The sequence below is a fragment of the Astyanax mexicanus genome, chromosome 16 (assembly GCF_023375975.1).
Source record: "Astyanax mexicanus isolate ESR-SI-001 chromosome 16, AstMex3_surface, whole genome shotgun sequence".
In the NCBI taxonomy this organism is placed as follows: domain Eukaryota; kingdom Metazoa; phylum Chordata; class Actinopteri; order Characiformes; family Acestrorhamphidae; genus Astyanax; species Astyanax mexicanus.
In genome coordinates this window covers 16,150,175-16,169,184 of record NC_064423.1, presented here as the reverse complement: position 1 = coordinate 16,169,184, position 19,010 = coordinate 16,150,175, and the positions used below count along the sequence as shown (strand labels likewise).

Genomic DNA, 19,010 nt, shown 5'->3' with positions numbered 1-19,010 from the left:
GACAATTTACATTTTATTTTTCAGCAGGTTCATACAAAGTCCATTTTTACGTGAAAAAGCAGCAGCGAACAGCAGCAAGTGTTTAGCAAAAATCCTCACAAGAAAACTCTCACAAATCGTACACAGTGTTTGCGAAAACAATATTTAAAACCACTGGCTGATTTCAGACACATTTCCATTGTCAAACCGCATGCAGGTGAAACTGACAGTGATTAGGCCCATTGTGACCTCTTGACCTCCTCAAGTTAATATGAATTAATACCTCAGTAGATTTATTTATACATTCTTTTCCATTTCCCTGGGAAATTTAACCCCCTTTAACTCCTGGAACCACGTCTTTATTATTCAGCTATTAACACCAGTTCAGACACAATTGTGCTGCATCCCACAGGGTTCAATTTTGGGGCATATAAACTTGGTGTTAATTACAACAGTATTGTTGTTATGGGAAGTGTGAGCTTACATACAGGGTTTTAAACAGGAATGTCTAGTTTTATGTTTGTTTTGTATAAAAATAGTCCAATTTATCACTACACTGTAAAATCAGAACGGGCTCTTCAGGCTCCTTAAAATGTTAAAATGACTGAATCTTCGAGAAGTAAACGCACTGCTTACGACACGGACAGAGACGACTTTACAAAAGTGGTGTTACAAAAGTTACAAGAACACAATAAAGTGTTGACTGTCTGTTCTTTGTTTTTACAGTGTAGGCTGTATGGATCACTCACTGTTAAAACTACAATCATTTCTTGCTGTTTTTGTTTGTTCAGTGTTGTTTTATAATCATCTTCAGCATTTGGTTCAATTTCATTTTGATTTACTTAAATATATGTACTAAAATAACATTTCTAAAACATCATCATCATCATTATCATTATCATCATCAGTGTCACGATCAGTAGGATCATCTTCATCAATATTATTATCGTCACATTCATCAGCACAGTCTTCATCAGCATCATCATTATTAACATAATTACTGATGTCTATTAGCATCCTTAACAGTCATAATCTATAATCTTCATTAACATCTTTATCATCACCATCACCATCATAACCGTTATCATATTTTAGAATTTTCATCACCAAAATGATTATCAACCATCTTCAGCATCATCATCAACATCCTCATCATCACCACATTAACAATGATTTTAATGATGCATTAAACATCTTTATCATCACTACTGGCATGATCTTTATCATTATCAACAATTATTATCTCCCATCATCAATGTAGTTACGATAGCTATTCATTATCATCAACATAATCGTCATCTATAATCTTCATTTTCATATTTTTTTTTATCACCAGCATAGCATCATCCCCAAAAATGATTGTCTACCATCTTTACCATCATTATCATTTCCACATAATCAATCATCATTACATTATTTTCAACAATTTCCATCATGATAATCATCATACTCCTCATCATCCTAATAAGCCACCACATTACCAATGATTTTAATGATGCATTAACATCATTATCATCACTATTGGCAGGATCTGTATCATTATCAACAATTATTATCTTCCATCATAAACATAATTGCTATTGCTGTCCATTATCATTAGAATAATTATCATCTATAATCTTCATTATCATCATTGTCATTGTCACCACCATCCTAACAACTGTCAACATTTTTATCATTGGTACAATCTTTATTATCTCTTAAATTATTATCTATCATCCTCATCACCAGTATCTTCATCAGTACCATCAAAATATTATATTTCAGATAATTATTTTATAATTTTATAATTATTCTCATACAAATGACCATCAGTAGAATCTTCATCATAAATGAAAATACTGTTTAATCCATCATCAACTTTCTCATCACCACATGAACATGAAATACTCATCATTATCATCATCAGAAGGATCTTTACCATTATCAACTCTTATAAAATCTATGATCATCTTAAATATCATAGCAATAAGGAACTTATCATCACCACCATCATCATCATTAAAATAATTTGCTATTAATATCATTATCTTTACCATCATGTTCATTCACACAACTTTATCTACTTTATCTTCATCTGTGTCATGATTTAAAAAATTTCAACTATCATCACCACTGCCAACACCATCTTTATCATTACTACCATTACCACAATCACCACCATCATTAAAGTCACATTACAATCTTCATCATCCTCATCATCATCATCATCATCAAAATCACTCTGATTATGTTTAACAGTACAGACAGGATGGGTTCAGTTCGCCTGGCTCAGGAAAGCCCTGCGGCTGCTCTGCCGGGGCAGAAGGTGTGAGATGCTGCTGACCGTGCTGGGCTCCACTCCCACCGTGGACCCCCTCCACAGCTCTCCCCGCACCACACACCTCAGAGACCTCCGGAACTCCTCGTTCTTCCAGGTGTAGAGGAACGGGTTGGACACGAACACGGTGCAGAACAGGAGCCAGGAGAAGGTCCAGAGCGGGCCGGGCACCCGAGTGAAGACGGCGGCCGCCAGCGTCCAGCAGAGGGGCTGCGTGGTCAGCAGGAACACGAAGCACACGGCCAGGACGCAGAGGCCCAGGCGCCGGTCCTTGCGGGGAAAGGCGCAGGGGAGGCTGTTGACCAGCTGGAAGTTCAGGACGCTCACCCGCTTCACGCTGCTTTGGACGCGGCGGAAGATCTTGAAGTAGCAGTAGAGGACCACGGCTGTCTGACCCAGGATGGTGAGGGCTAGGGTGCCGGCTGAAGGGGGGTGGGTAAGAAGGGGAATGCCCATGGTGAAGGATGCGGAGGATGCTGTAATGGTTGTTGAGGATGCTGGTGGTGGTCCTGATGCTGCAGGTGTTGGTGATGCTGATGTTGCTGATGCTGAAAGTGGTCCTGATGCTGGGGATACTGATGCAGATGATGTTGGTGGTGGAAGTGATGGAGATGCTGATGCTGAGAGTACTGCTGATGCCAGCGCTGATGGAAGTGGGGAGGGAGATGCGGATGCTGATGCTGATGAGGAAAGTGATAGAGATGCTGAGCATCCCTCCAGCCTGGAGCCGAAGCCGGTGATCCAGGGCAGCAGGGACGCCAGGGAGATGAGCCAGGACCCCGCTATCATCCACTCCGTGTGCCGCTTCTGGTAGAGCGCCTGGTAGGTGCCAGGGCTCTTGGTGATCAGCACGTAGCGGTTGACGGCGATCAGCGAGTGGGACAGCAGCGAGACCGTGATGCCCAGCAGCAGCAGCGCCTCCCGGAGCGCCCGCAGCGCCGGCGGACCCACCCCGCCCCCGGTGGACACGGCCACCGCCTCCTGCGGCATCCACACGGCGCACACCAGCAGGTCCGCCACGCAGCCGTTTACGATGAAGGCGTTGCTCGCGGTGCGCAGCTTGCGGAATCCCCCCACCACGCACACCACCGACAGGTTGAGCGCGAGCCCGCCGGCGCACAGCAGCGCGTACGCGGCCGCCAGAGAGAGACGCGCCGCGCGCCCGTGCAGACAGTCTTCCGGAGAGAGGGAGGAGGAGTGGTTCCGCATGGCAGCGCAGCGGAGCGCGCGACTCACAGCAGCAGCGCGCGGCGGAGGAGACACGCGTCAGGATACAGAGCTCATCCTCACTTACAACAGGAGGAGGAGGAGAGAGAGGGGGGGGGAGAGAGAGAGAGAGAGAGAGAGAGAGAGAGAGAGAGAGAGAGAGCGAGCTGCTGTGATAGATAGAAAGAGAGAGTAGAGAGAGGTGTGTGTAAGTGAGGGAGAGAGAGAGAGAGAGAGAGAGAGAGAGAGAGAGAGAGAGAGAGAATGAGAGATATTGAGAAATTCACTGATGGGAGAGAGTTGTGTGTAAGAGAGAGAGCAAGAGAGAATTAATGAGATATAGAGACAGAGAGAGAAAGGTGTGTGAGAGACAGCGAGTGTGTGAGAGAGAAGGAGTGAAAGAAAGGTGTGGGGGGACTAAGAGAGAAAGAGAATGAGTGAAAAAGACACAGATATGTGTGCGTACAGAGAGAGAGAGAGAGAGAGTGTGTATAGAGATGTGTTAAAGTCAGAGAGTAAAAGAGAACAGGTGGAAGAGACAGAGCGTGAGATAGTAAGTGTGTAAAAGACAGGGAGAGAGAGAGAGAGAGAGAGAGAGAGATTGAGAAAATGACTGATGGGAGAGAGAGTAAGTGAGTAAAAGAGAGAGAGAGAGAGAGAGAGAGAGAGAGAGGGGGGAGGTGTAAAAGACAGAGTGAGAGAGAAAGGAGTGCAAAAGACAGAGTAAGAGAGAAGAGGTGTAAGAGAGAAAGGAGGGGTGTAGAAGACAGAGAGTAAGAGAGATGGGGTGTACAAGACAGAGAGAGAGACCAGGTGTGTAAAAGACAGAGAGAATGTGTGAGAGAGAAAGGTGTGTAAAAGACAATAGTGTGAGAGAGAAAGAAGGTCTGTAAGAGACAGAGAGAGTGAGAGAGAGAAGGGAGGTGTGTAAGAGAGCGAGAGTGGGAGAGAGTTACAGAATGGGAGATAGAAATAGGTGAGAGAGTAAATGAAAGAGGTGTAAGAAGGACTACTAGAGACTGCAAGAGAAAGAGAGGAAGAGATATATATTCCCTTTGCAGAACTATATTTGTTACATATACATACTAATACTTCTATGGCACATCAGTCACATTTAGAACCAATGTCATTGCATCTTGCACTTTGCTCTGTAAAATATTTATTTACCGTTAGCTACATCTACTGCACTGCACTAGTTTACAGATAGTTATTTACCCCTATATATTTTCTATTTTTCTGTGTTTAATTTATGTTCAACATATTTCTTATTGTATTGTTAATGCTGGATGCCTACATTTTCTTCAGGATCAATAAAGCATCCATTGATCCATCCATCCGTCTGTCCATCAAGCTAACACACTGGAGTAATGGAAGCTCAGCTCTGTGGAGTCAAATGCTCATCTCGCTCTGTCCTGTCTGGAAAAAAATAAGTAATCACAGTAATCAAAGCCTTAGTGTTTCATATTATATGTACTCCTAACAGTAAAGCTTATCTTGTATCCAGGCTAGAAGCCCAACAGAGTTTTTTTTATTTTTACAGTTTTCCCTGAAGGCAGGGGTTTGATTCATGGAAGCAGCTGTTCCACTCTCCCAGTCTCTGAGGTTCTGAACTCCAACTGCAATCTGAAACCTCAACTCCAGGAAAAGCCTTTAAATCAGATGTTCTGCAGCACGACGTTCAGCCTCTCACGAATCCTGTTATGAGGAAACGTGATTAGAACAGCTGTTCAGAGCACCTGCAGGGAAATCAGCCCCGACTCTGAACCATTTAAGCAGAGGCAGATCCATGCTCCAGTTCTGCTGGACGTAATGGAGCAAGGAAAAGCTCATTAGCCACAGGCGGTTCAGTTTTGGTGAAATTGAGACTGAAGCTGTTGCCGCCTATTAAACAGGAGCTCATTATCAGTCTGCTGGGTGTTTAACATCAGTGGAGGGGGTCTGCTTATTGAAGGGGATCACTGGTACACTATAAATATACAGAATTATACAGACACCACTTCTTTAAAATTAGTATTTCGGTAACAGAGAACTTTGATCTTACATTTTCATGCATTTAATGTGAATAAAATGATTTTAAACACCAAAAAAAGTCCCAAAAATATAATAAAGCCTAAATTAAACAATTAAAAATATTAAATTCATTATATTTTACACTTTATACATTACACTTTCTAACATTAAACTACAGGTCTATACAAATTATTAATATTTGCAATATATTAGTAATAATGCACAACAAATTTGTCGTTACCACTCTATTATATAGATTATTCAGTGCTGTTACTTAAAAAAGTATATATATATATATATATATATATATATATATATATATATATATATATTTTTTTTTTTTTTTTTTTTTTTTTTTTTTAAATATACTGGGTTACTTTATTATTCCTTGCAGTTATTTGAAATTTATTTGAATTAGGATTTTGCCAGTCTTTGCTTAAATTTTTGTGTTATTGTGGATTATATTTAAAAATATTTATTTGCTATATTTTTTCCTCTTTTGAATTTGCAACTTACTCTTTTTCCTTTTGATTCTTTTATTATGTTATTTATTTAAAATTTTTATCCCATTTTCTCCCCAATTTACAAGTCCAATTACCCAACCCACTCATTAGGAGTACCCTCATCACTAGTGATGCCACAACTGGGTGTGTTCACAATAATGCACACAGCTTATATAACCTTCATAGAAAAATACTGACCAACAAAACGAGAGACTTTATGGCACCAAAGGTCACTGTGCCCAAAAGCTTGCCTGTAGGGGTCTCTGGAGAGATCAAGCTCTGTTCATCCCGTTTATTCAATAGAACTAATCATTCAATATCAGCAGCACCTGATCTCACTGATTACTGCTGCTCCCGTGAGGCTGGAGGCAAACAAAGCCTCACTTACAGCAATGTTCCAGCATCCCCGGAATAGAAGAGTAAAGGCTGTTACTGCAGCAAAGCAGGACTGATTATAAGCTACTACCCCAAATTTCAGTAGAAACTCAACTGCCTAAAACATTTTGTTACTGACTTATCTTTGAAGATTTTTAGTTCACCACATTATTTGATCCCACAAATTGTCCCTTACAATGTGTCTAAATATCTCAATTAATTAACTGATAGAAATTCTCCAAAATGACCTGCTCTCCTGTGAAGTTGCCGTTTTGGAGACATTGTAATTTTTTTTATTTGTCAGCAACGAAGGGTTGGTTCCGCCAAGAGGAATTAAGGGCCAATCCCATTTCTCTTTAGTACCCCTAACCTTTGTTTTTAAGTGTCATTCTTAGGGGGAGGAATTCACCCCCTTACCTTTGTAACTTTGCTTCAGGGGAAGGGGTGAAATCCTCCTTGTAAGAATTGGCACAACCCTTCAAAAACCCAATACGTCATCAAGTGAGCCTACTTTAGGACATTGTATATCTTCCGAAAGGGGGCAGAAGGTGATGCAGCTGTTAATTATTACCATCAATTCTTTAGTTCCTCTGTGATGGGGAGCTGAAATTAGCTTTTATTTTTCGATTCCACCTTAAAAGCTGCAAACACTGTCATCTGTTGCATTGTTTAAGATGGAAAGGGAAAGTTAGCTGGCCAGCTAAGGAGATGAAATACTAGCGTTTATTTATTTATTTTTTTAGTTTAGCGTGATTGTTATGAAGAAAATGGCCATAATCATTGTTTAGGCCTGATCCCATTTTACCCCTTGGCCATACCATTTACCCAGCCTCAGTGTTGATGGCTGTAAGAGCAAGTTACCATTTGCGGAATGGATGAGTTTTACTTTTCTGTAAAAAAAAAACAAACAAAAAAACTTCTAAACTGTATAAAAAAAATTTAAATTTTACTTTTACTTTTCTGTAAAAAAAAAAAAAAAAAAAAAACTTCTAAACTGTGTTTAAAAAAAAGAAGGAAAAAAGTGTGTTGCAAATTCAAAAAGGGATTTTTTTCCTTGTTAAAAGTGATGATTAGCTCTATATTACTATGGTTTTATGTAGTTTCAATGTTTTATGGCCAAATTCTTCATAACAAGCATAGAAAAATAGGTAGTAGTTTGTCCCAATAGTGTGCTAGCTAGTTAACTTTCCCATTCCACCTTAAACAGACAGCAGGGGCTGAAGCATAAAGATGGAACAGGAAAATACAATAAAATAAAATAAAAGCTAATTTCATCTCCCCTTCACAGTAGAATTAAGGAATGGACAGCAATAATTAATTTCTGCATCATCTCCCCCCTTTCTGAAGACATACAATAAAGCCCTAAAATTAACTAGTTAACCAGCAGTTAGGATACTGAACTTAAGAGCTCCTGATGACGCATTGAGTCCCAATTCTTAGCAGGAGGGTTTCACCCCTTTCCCCTTCTAACTCTGTTCCAAAGGGAGGGGTTACACTTGAAAAGAAGGGGTAGGGGTAAGTGGTAGGGCCAAGGGGTGAAATGGAATTGAGCCTTAGTCTAGTGATGTATTATATTTTCCTTTCAATGTGAAATCTTCACAAAAAATTCTTAATAAAACAAAACAAAATTAATCACACATACAAATATTCGCTTAGAGTGTCAAAAATTAGTCTTTATTTTGTTCCTTCCTTTTAAAACATGTTCAGTTTTACAGTTGTTTTTTTGTTTTTTTTTGCTCTTCGCCTCGCCCATGCTCTCTGTATGAGCTCAGGAGAGGCAAAATACTGATCTACATACGCTACCATAGTTAAATGATCTTTATATACTGCTCCAAAAATATATATATATATTTATATCTATATACTGTATAATATGTCAGGGAGTACTTTACAGCTGTCATCTGTAGATTTTAGAGAGGTAGAATACTGCCATTAACAAGATTCTCCCAAAAAAAAAAAAAAAAACATTGTCTGGAATGTACAGAGTGCTACAGGGCCCGAAACGTGACACGTGATTCAAAACATACACAAAATTAAACATCTTAAGGCCGGTTAGGCCCAGAATGAGCCTGACGTCAACACAAATTCCAAAAAAAAAAAATAAAAAAAAAATTAAACTAACATTTAAACAACATCATCTTAAACCTTAGGCTTTACACATCATCGTCAGTAGGTCAGCAGATCTATTCTTAAGACATTAATTAATACCTTCGTCGTTAATCGGAGGCTGCAAAGGGACAGTTTGGGACAAAAAACATAACATTCAGTGTGACAAACACTGTATAAATCAACAACTAGCTCACAAATTACATTTTTTTTAAATGACATCTTAAACAACCACAGCGACGTCTATTAACAGTCGTCTAGTCGTCTTCTGTCGCTACATTACAAACTACACCGTCCATGACAGACCCAGCTGTGCTTACATTATCAGAAATCTGCATCACAATGAGATCTGTGTGGGAGAGAGAGCCTAAAGCTCCCTGACTTGCAGCAGGTTAGTGCTGTCAGTGACAGCGCATTGGAAATTGTATATGAAGCACAGCTGCTTTATACACTCCTATATATGTATTATATACTCAGGGGTTCTGCATTTTAGAAGCTGTGGAGAAGATGTGAACTCCACTGTTAGAGCTAAGGAAATGAAGCTCCACAGCTCTTGGCAAGAGAATAAACCTTAAATATAGTCAATATCGCATTGTGGACAAGAGAAAACTTATGTCACGTATCTGCATGTTGGCCTTTTTTGTATACTTTTTGATATAATGCATCAAATTTGGTGGTTTTATTATTATGACACTAAAGCAAAATATTCTAGTGTATCTTAAAAAATTTAAATAGCATGGAAACGTTATTTTATTCAATCTATTTTAAAGCGTTTATTTATTTTATTGTTGATTATGGCTTACAGCCAACAATAATTCAAAAAACTGTGCCTCAGAAAAGTTCAATATTATATAAGACAAATTGGTACTTTGGGCCGTGTGGGCAGTGTGCCAAATCCTGCTGGAAAATGAAATCTGTATCTCCATAAAAGTTAAAAATCAGCAGCAGGAAGCATGAAATGCTGTAAGGTTTTCTGGGAAAACACTGCACTGACTCTCTCTGACTCTTCCTAAAGAACCTTTCTAATGTTCCAAGAAGCAAGAAGTGGTTTCTAGGACCAATGCATCACAAACAATGTGATTTTAAATAACTTAAATGAAATCTACGACTGTAATGTAAATCTGCAGTCGTTGTGTGTATATATGGTCACAATATCATGACCAATTTTTCGAATTAACATTTTTCTGTGAACTTCCATTGAAAATGAGGAAGATTTGCCATGTAATACTTTCCATATAATTTTATCATGACACATATTAAAGGACCATTAAGGATTATGTTTTTGTTTTCTGTAGTAACATATAACATGACCAGGATGAATGAGTGAAAGCATAGATAGCTGGTATGTATGTATGTATGGTAAGTATATTCTTATTTTAACCTGTCAACCACTGATCAGTCCCTAGGTTACCAGGTATAGACAATAGTATGCAAATAGCCATTGCTGCAGCCATGGCATTAAGCCTGCTGAACAGGTAATCACTAGGCTTCAGTAAGGTTTGCTAACCATAGCTGAGTAAATTACCACCACCACCACCACTATTACCACCTTTTTTTACATTGAAATGTACAGTATATAATCAATGATCAGCTACAAATTAAGACTCACTGCGCTTTGTCTTCGTCAATCTGGCAACCCACGTGAGCTTTTTGTCTATGCAGTGTTTGAAAATAATACTCCTGTGCCCATTTCACACACTCTCACGCTCACATTTATTATTACGGTTTGTTCCTTTAAATATATACTGACCAGATTTAAAATGATTCACTTGCCAAGATCTCATTACGCTTTGCAACCAATAAAACCCCAAAACTTCCCACCAAAGATTGTGAGACGTTCTCCATGACAGAGTTAAGTACCAGCAGTCGCTGTACACAGTAAACCAGACCTCCCACGGAGGCACAGCGAAAATTACTACATCCAATTATTTCATACAAACCTAATTCTCCCACGCAGAACGCAGCTACAGCGGGGGGGGTCATGCTGTGCGTTCTCCTTCGCAGATGGCAGCGAGCTCAGCAGGCTTCTACATATGCCATTACTTTCCTCCCCGCAGCCACACTGCAACTTTACAATCTACACAAACAAGTCTGCACAAGTCTCTGCAGACAGCTCCAGCTGAAAAAAACATTTAAATGTTACATCATTCAAATTACGCAACAGATATAATTATTATTAATTATCATTAAGCGAAAACGAGCTAATTAACTTAAGGTAAGTAAGTTATTATTACATTTGCAGCTCTCAGTTTAGCCCTCATACTGTGTAATAAAGAACAATATCAGGATTGATATGTTAAAGTAGAAAGTAGACTCTGGAGATCGTAACAAAATAAACGTTTGTTACCTCAGAATTTCAAAATTATTACACATTGTACACATTATACATACTTCATCAAAACCTTGATCATCAAGCATAAGATATGGATCTTAGATAAAACAGTATGAACAAATATATATATAGTCAATACAGTAAATAGTAAAAAACATCGTCATTCGTTGTCTAAAAATAATTTCTCTCTTTAGTACAACTATATATATTTATATATGTGTGTGTTCATGTTCATGTATATAGATAGACCACATCTACTGTACTTCAAAACAGGGTGAGATCAGGGTGAGAGGAAATAAAGAAACAAGCTAAAGCTGATAGAAGATAGAAAAGTGAAGAGGAGCACTGAAGAAGAGTCTGGTGAGGCTGGTTTCCAGAGCTGAGGGTGTTTTAGAAGATGACCAACAAGGAAATAACCAGGCTTAGCTCCATCCAAGTCAAAAACAATGCAAAATAATAGAAAATAAAAAAAATATATATAGGAAAAGTTCATTATGACCCAAGGCCTCTCCAGAGGTTGCCTCAAGCCAAGACGCCTACAGATAAAAGCAGCCTGCGCTCCGACAGAAGAGTCTTTCTTCCGGAAGCTCTTCCGGCTTCATCCGCTTCCCTTTGTATTTGTACTCTCACAGCAGGTCAGAAGGTGAGCGCAGGCTGAAAGAGAGAAAGGAAGAGAAAAAAAAAAACAAAAAAAAAACGAAAGACTACAGTGGGCTGGCTTTGTGGGATGGAGGGCCGGCGGTCGTCAATGCTGCAGGTCCAGGATCAGCGCAAGGTCAACGCTTTTTTAGTACTGAACAAACTCCGACTGAAGGGACTGTGGAAAGAAAAACAGAAAAGAAGAAAAAAAAAGTGAGAAAACCATCATTAAGTGGAACATAACAGCAGAAAATTACACATCAGGACACAGATAAATGTTAATATAAAAAAGGCAAACTCCGAGGCGTGTTTTTACAGCATGAAAAAAAAAAAGATGAGGAGGAAATAAACAGCAACAGCAGAATTAAATTTGCATTAAGTATGCGCAAATTACACTCCGGCTTCAAACAACATCAGCGAATATAGAAGTTGCTGAATATAGATGCACAACATGCATAATTGAATTGGCCATTTTTTTAGTTTGCATATTGCTTCATAAGGAGGTTATTAAAAAAAAAAAAAAAAGAAACACATCTGACAGGGGGGGGGGGAAATGTGGAATTGGATTGTGTGGGGAGGGAAAATGGGCAGCTGGAGAAGAGAAGAGCGTGGGAAGGGATTTAGAGAAGATGCAGGACATCAGGGAATGTGTTTTGGAGAGACAGAGAAACAAATATAGATAGGAGAGCAAAAGATGAGCAGCTATTTGTGGGGAAAAGAAAAAAAAAAAAAAAAAAAAAAGGAAATCCTAAGGGTGTTGACACTCCAAATGTAGCATTCTAGCCATGCCTGTGGCTAAACTACGTCATAAAGAGAGAGAGGGCTTGAAGATGGAAAAAACTAATCAGCTACATATCAATATCGGCTGATTTTCAGCCAAAATATTGCTGTAATCAGGGTTCGTGCATCATTTTAAAAGTCAAATTGAATGCTTTTTAAGACCTTGATAAATATAATTTGAGTCAAATGTAGTCAATTTCTTTGGAAGAAAATAATTTATTGTATTTGTTCTATTCCTGGTGGCTTAGCTAACTCGCCGGTAAGGTCAGTATGTTAGCTAGCTTGCTGCTAATGTTAGCTAGCGCTCGCTAACCTTAGTTCTATTCCTGGTAGCTTTGTTAACTTGCCAGTAAGGTCAATATGTTAGCTAGCTTGCTGCTAATGTTAGCTAGCTCTCCACTAACCTTAGTTCTCTCCTCTGTGACTAACTAGCTCGCTGCTAATGTTAGCTAGCTCTCCACTAACCCAAGTTCTCTCCTCTGTAACTAACTAGCTCGCCGCTAATGTTAGCTAGCCCTCCGCTAACCCAAGTTCTCTCCTCTGTAACTAACTAGCTCGCTGCTACTGTTAGCTAGCTCTTCACTAACCTTAGTTCTCTCCTTGGCAACTAGCTAGCTCTCCACTAACCCTAGTTCTCTCCTCTGTAACTAGCTAGCTTACCGCTAATGTTAGCTAGCTCGCCACTAACCCTAGTTCTCTCCTCTGTAACTAGCTAGCTTACTGCTAATGTTAGCTAGCTCTACACTAACCCTAGTTCTCTCCTTGGTAACTAGCTAGCTCGCCGCTAATGTTAGATAGCTCTCCACTAACCCAAGTTCTCTCCTCTGTAACTAGCTAGCTCGCCGCTAACCTAAGCCTTGTGAACACCACTTGTACTGAGAACACCTCTGACATAGAAAATCTCTGAGTATACTCTCTATGAGTAAAAGTGCAGAACCGGATAGTGTATGGACCTAGTTCTCCAGATTTGTTTTGGAGTTTAAAGCTAAAAAAACAATTATTACTATGTCATTAGAATGGTGTGCTTTCTCAACTAGAAAATGGAATCATAATCTGCCAAAGGGCAAGAAATGCGGTTCATCACTATGCTACTAAAACCGAACTAGATGTTTGTTTACCAGATGAAGATAAGGACACCGACATGGCATATAAATCTGTGCCAAAACACAAACACGGAATTGGCTTGCAGTGGTGATGAAGATGCTTAGTCACTGTTTTTTCATCATGTCTTATGTGGTATGTGTTCAGTTCTCTGCTGTACTGTGGTGTGTTGTGTGTGTGGGGGTGGTTGTATCCTTTGAGCTCCTGTGGCCATATTAAGTAAGGAATGGAAAAAAAAAAATCTTAAAAAAAAATCAAATCAAAACGCCTCTTCCTCTCTGATCTTGCGTCTCTGTCTTGTATCTAGTGATTTGCCAGATCTTCTCCAGGAATGGCAGAACACATGTTGCAGTAGTCAAGTCGACTGTACCTCTGGATAAATGGTAGAACGGAACGGTGTGGGCGAGAATATGTTCTAAATCAGTTTCCAGCAGAGGCTGAAATCAGTCAGGGGAACGGGTGGGTGATTTAGGGGATTACCCGAGAGCTTCCTGCTGCCTCGGTGGTGAGCGGGTGTTCTATTATGAACAAGAAAGGAGCCAGGTCTGAAAAGGTACAACAACATCCCGCTTAAGGAAAGCAGAAGAGGAAATTCTCTCCTGGCTTTTCCCTCGCAAACGGAAGTCCTTTTGTCCAGCAAGCGCTCCATAATTCATCACTGTTCCAGCATGTTCTTCTGTTACGAGAGCCTGACGGCTTGTACACAGAGTGACTGGTGATAAACCTGAAGATACGGGCCGTGGCAGATGAGCTGGTCAGCATAAGCTTGGCTTGCAGGGGCAGAACCTCGACTGTTACAGTTCATGCCCTATTACTACTGTTTCCGTTCTCTTATTACCCACGTTTCCTGTAATGAAGAGGCGCATGCTGAGAGAGCTATAACTGTGACTTGACACTTCTGCACTGTTTGCATGGACTGCAGGTTTGGATCCTGGCATTAAAAAAAAAAACGCATTGTTTTCCTGCACAAATATGCCAAACGTTAACATGACATACAACAGACAGTAGCAGTGAAAGAGTAAAGAACTCCTGAGCTACTGAGAGAAGACAATGTTCCTGCTTTCCGGGAAAACAGAAAGGATATATGAACAACAACAGTTGGCCCTGAAGCACATGAGGCCAGTAGACCTAAAAGACCTCAGTTTGATCAGTATCTCTGGGCCAAGTGAAGATAATGTGATGATTGTTTAAGAACATATTTTCTTTTTCAGTTGTGCCAATTAATTAGTTAAACCTTCTGTCTTTTCTATAGAACAATATTGCACACCCTTTGCAAAAAAAAAAAAAAAACTGAAATGAATCGCTTCCCATAACCATTAACAAGCTTCTTCCACCTCTTAATTCAAATTTTGGACCACTCTGCTCCAGGTCTCTCAAATTTGAAGGGATTTTTCTTCTGGCGGTCATTGTCTTGCTGGAAGACCCGTGACCTAGGACGCAAACCCTTTTTGAAGTTTTGAGACTGAGTCCTACAATACGACCCAAAATCCTTTGGTAATCTTGATGGTACCTTCTCTTAACATCACTTTTAAGATCTCTCCAGAGGTGTTCAATGGGATTTATATTCGATTTACACTCATTGCTGGCCACTTCAGAACTCTCCAGCGCTTTGTTTCCATCCATTTCTGGGGTCATTGTCCTTTCAGAAGACCCACAACCTAGGACACCAAACCCTTTAAAAAACTTTGACAATGGGCTCTACATTGTGACCCAAAATCCTTTGGTAATCTTCAGATTTCATGATGTCTTTCACACAGTCAAGGCAACCCAGTTATCAGAGGCAGCAAAAGCCCCCGTTTTTCTATTTGACAATAATGCACATCCTTTAGAGAAAAAAAAGACTAAAATCAATTGCTTTCTATAACTATCAACAAGCTTCTTACACCTCTCAACTGGAAATTTGGACCACTCTTCTTTTGCAAACTGCTCCAGGTCTTTTAAATGTAAAGGTTCCTTCTCATAGCAGCACTTTTATGGTCTCTCCACTGAGGTTTTTATGGTATTTATGTCCGATTTACACTCATTGCTTGCCACGTCAAAACTCTCTAGCGCTTTGTTTCCATCCATTTCTGAGTTCTTTCTATGTAGGTTTAGAGTCATTGTCCTGCTGGAAGGCCCACAACCTAGGACACAAACTCTCCCTGAAGTTTTGATACTGATACTACATTTAGACCCAAAACCCTTTGGTAATCCTCAGATTTCATGTGAATCCTGGATTTGTCATATTGGAATATGCCTGTGCCACTGGGAAGAAAAAAAAATCCACTGATGGAATAACCTGGTCATTCAGTATATTCAGCTAGTCAGCTGACCTCACTTTTTGAGCACATAATGTTGCTGAACCTAGACCTGACCAACTGCAGCAACTTCAGATTATAGCACCGCCCCCTCAGACTTGTAAAGTATCCACTAGTCTAAGCATGATGGGTGCCTCACTTCACCTGCCTCTTTTCTTATACCCTGATGCACCAATCACTCAAGAACAGGGTAAATGTGGGCTCATTTGACCTTTACATGACCTTCTTTCATTGCTCCAGAGTCTAATCTTTATGCTCCCTAGAAATATGTTGCAGTTTCTCCACACAAATAAGAGATTTTCTTAAGGCTACAGAGCTGTTCCCTTTGTTCCCGCATTGTTCATGTGGAAATGCTCTTACTTTCACTATTAAACAGATCCCTGAGTTCTAGTGTTGTTTTTCTACTATTTGTTTTTACCTAACGTTAAGTGATCGCCGAACATGATCGTTCAAGATTTTTTTCCCGACCACAATTCTGAAATGGAGATATCAGTATTAATCATGATCATTTTCAAGTGATCAAGTTCACCAGTTCAGCCTGTATTGTTGTACTGATAATAAACAGATGAGGACTGCCATTTTGGATTAATATTTGAAGAGTTAAACAGTTCAAAGATAGCCAAGCTGTGTGTGTTTTTAAATGTCTTATTCTAGATTATAATAAACACCCGTATTTACAATAATATTGATCCACAAATATGTACTGATCTAACACGGACTGACTTTACTGGAGCACAGCTGCTTCTACACATCATCTAAAGGAGGAATGGGAAGCTTTGCCGTCCTGGCGATTGAATAAGCGTCTCTCGCAGCCTACAACACTCCCAGCGCATCTAACAGCAGCATGGAAACAGCTGTTAGTCCTGTTAGTGTGGGAAAACAGCATTAAAAGCAAAAAGAAACAGACCCCAGCACCACACCGACAGCCCCCCGGATCAGCCCAAACGCTGCAGTCTGTGCAGAGAGCGTGGGATGCTCTCCAAACGAAGCGCAGAGTTAAAAGGCAGAGTCTATCAGAGCACGGCAGTGAAATCTGAAAATTAGTCTCAGCGGCACAATCAATTAAAGCCCACTTGATGGCGGCAATTAGATCTATATTTGAATGCCTTAATAAGCACTTCATTAGCGGCCACAAACAGAGAGAAATAATCATCAAAAGCATTAGGAAGCTGCTGTAAATCATGTAAATCATGCAGAAGTGCACTCACACATTTAACACACAGAAAAACATGTACAAACATTTACATTACTCAGTATGAGGGATTTAGATGTGAGGAGAAAAAGGCAAAGGACTAAAGTTTATTCTTGATGAATGATGAATATTCTTGAAAATTAATAGTTCAGCCAATCAGAAAAGTAAATCATTATTGTTGTATGCAAAATAAGCAACTGTAATTTAAACTAGAGCTTTGAGGCTGATTAAGTTCATAAAGATCTGCTTATTTAAGCTGCATGTCTAAATCATCACATACTGTTAATTAAAGTTAGAAAAATCGATAAATATTTTTTTTCCTTATCGTTTTAATTAGAGTGAGAAAAATCTGCTCTCACATACTCTTAACATAAAGTTGATAAAAAGGTGTTTGTTTTGATGACAAAGATACATTTTTGGTTCAATAACTATTAAAGAACCATTTTTAAAAGAAGTGGTTGTACGTCACCTCTACTAATTTGGAGCTTCCTCAAAGTACTCATCTCTTTTACAAAATTTGTTCTTCTATGGCATCACTTATACTTTACCACGTTTAAAAATTAAATCTCAATTATGGCCAAACTATCACTGAAAATTCTGGAAATTAGGTCTCATTTAACCTCAAAAATAAGGGTGCTGCACAGGGTTATTGAAAAATGCCATAGAAGAACCACTTTTTGTTCCATTAAAGGCCATTTTTAAGAGTGCATGTACTGTTGTAATGTTTTTTAGACACCAAATCTATATTTGGAGTAATTGGAAAATGGTGTAACTCTTAACCGACGCTTTAATTTGTGTTTAAGTGTTAACAATCACAGTCTGAAGAGCAATGAGTACAAGTAGAAGAGGCACGAGTTTAGTGAGATTAGTGTCAGTGTAATGTAGTAGTATATAAATACAAAAACTCAGCAAGAGAAGAGTTAAAGGAAAGGTAAAGACAGAATGTTTTAGGAGATGCTGCTGTTGAAGCTGTGTGGAGGTGTGAAGGGAAGAGCTCACTTACGGGAATGGAGCGGCTGAGGTAGCGGGCTGAGGGCCGGATCAGGCCTGCGGTGCCTTGACTATGAGCCGGTTCCTCCATCCCGAACCTGCCTGCGGTGGATGAAGCCCCCGCTGTGCCGCCGTGGTTGTGGTTCTGGTTCTTGTTGCTGAACGATGAGCTTTTGCCGGGGCTGAGCCCGTTGGCGTTCGGACCCTTGGAGATGGAGTTGTACTGGTTGTTGTTGACCTCGTAGTGGTAATTGAGAGCAGCCAGTGTGGAGGGGCTGCTGAAGGCCACGCGAGGGGTGGGGGAGGAGGACAGGGAGGGTGAGAACGAGACTGTAGAGGAGGATGATGAGGAGGAGTGGGCCGGAGGCTGTCTCCCAGGGCTGCTACGGTCTCCATCGCTCTCGTACAGGTTGCCCAGGGAGGTGGCTAATCTGGAGTTTAGAGAGGAGCTGGGGGTACAAATACAGAGGGGTAGTGGGGGAGGACGGTGGACTCATCACAGCAGCAAAACCAGTAGGTCTATTTCAGGCAGATCTGCACGTACAGGCCAGCGTTTGTTGGGTGTTCCACTCATTTCAGGTTATGCGGAAGACGACGCAAAAAAAGTTTAGATCATCAAAGTGCAAACTGACCGAACTCCACTCCTCCACAGCACCTTCTGAAGCTGCCTGAGGGTATCTAATCTTATACAGGAGTTATATAAGCTCTCAGCTGTCCAGGTAAGTGGTCTGTGGAATTGAGACATATTCTACAAGGCTTAAGTTTAGTTAGTTTAGAATAAAACATTAACTTTAGTTGGAACCTTAGTAGAGTCTATAAATCCCAAAGTATAAAGTATACTTTAAATTAAGGTATAATCAAACGGGGATTGAGTTTGTATGGTGTGCCATGTCTTCTCCATCAGTTAGTGTTTCCCCATATTAGAAAAAAGTTTAGGCATTAAGAACAATGGTATTAAATAAAAAACAGATTAGAAAATATCTCTATACTATTTATGCATTTCCACAGAATGGATTTTGCTATCTGATTCCTTATCCTATCTATATATTATCATGACTTAATTTCAAGATGGAGGCACCTGGAGAACACTCTCAATGTACTGTCTTTAAACAGTCTTTGTAATAAACTACCTCCCTCTGCACTTTCAAAGTTCTCAGTGCTTCGTTTTAAATGTCAGGGG

The 19,010-nt window shown here is 39.9% G+C and overlaps 2 protein-coding genes across 8 annotated transcripts in view; both read right to left on the bottom strand.

Moving 5' to 3' along the window:
• gpr88 (G protein-coupled receptor 88) lies at window positions 1-4,696 on the bottom strand. The gene has a single exon (XM_007240105.4). It carries the CDS (start codon window positions 3,506-3,508, stop codon window positions 2,237-2,239), a length of 1,272 nt encoding a protein of 423 aa, XP_007240167.1. The 5' UTR covers window positions 3,509-4,696; the 3' UTR covers window positions 1-2,236.
• Window positions 4,697-8,045: 3,349 nt separating this feature from the next.
• Window positions 8,046-19,010, bottom strand: part of cdc14ab (cell division cycle 14Ab) — an 85,618-nt gene continuing 74,653 nt past the window's right edge. For 6 of the 7 annotated variants that reach the window (XM_022669633.2, XM_022669634.2, XM_022669636.2 and 3 more), the window contains 2 exons: window positions 17,844-18,279; window positions 8,046-11,648 (listed from right to left, as the gene is read on the bottom strand). In XM_022669633.2, coding sequence (XP_022525354.2) covers window positions 11,619-11,648; window positions 17,844-18,279 — 466 coding nt within the window. In that variant the 3' untranslated portion in view covers window positions 8,046-11,618. The remainder of the gene's footprint in view (window positions 11,649-17,843; window positions 18,280-19,010) is intronic. The other variant, XM_022669639.2, reaches the window with a different exon arrangement.

What these genes read in the sequence shown, in the direction of transcription:
- gpr88 (XM_007240105.4), bottom strand. Translation starts at nt 3,508, where the DNA reads ATGCGGAACCACTCCTCCTCCCTCTCTCCGGAAGACTGTCTGCACGGG.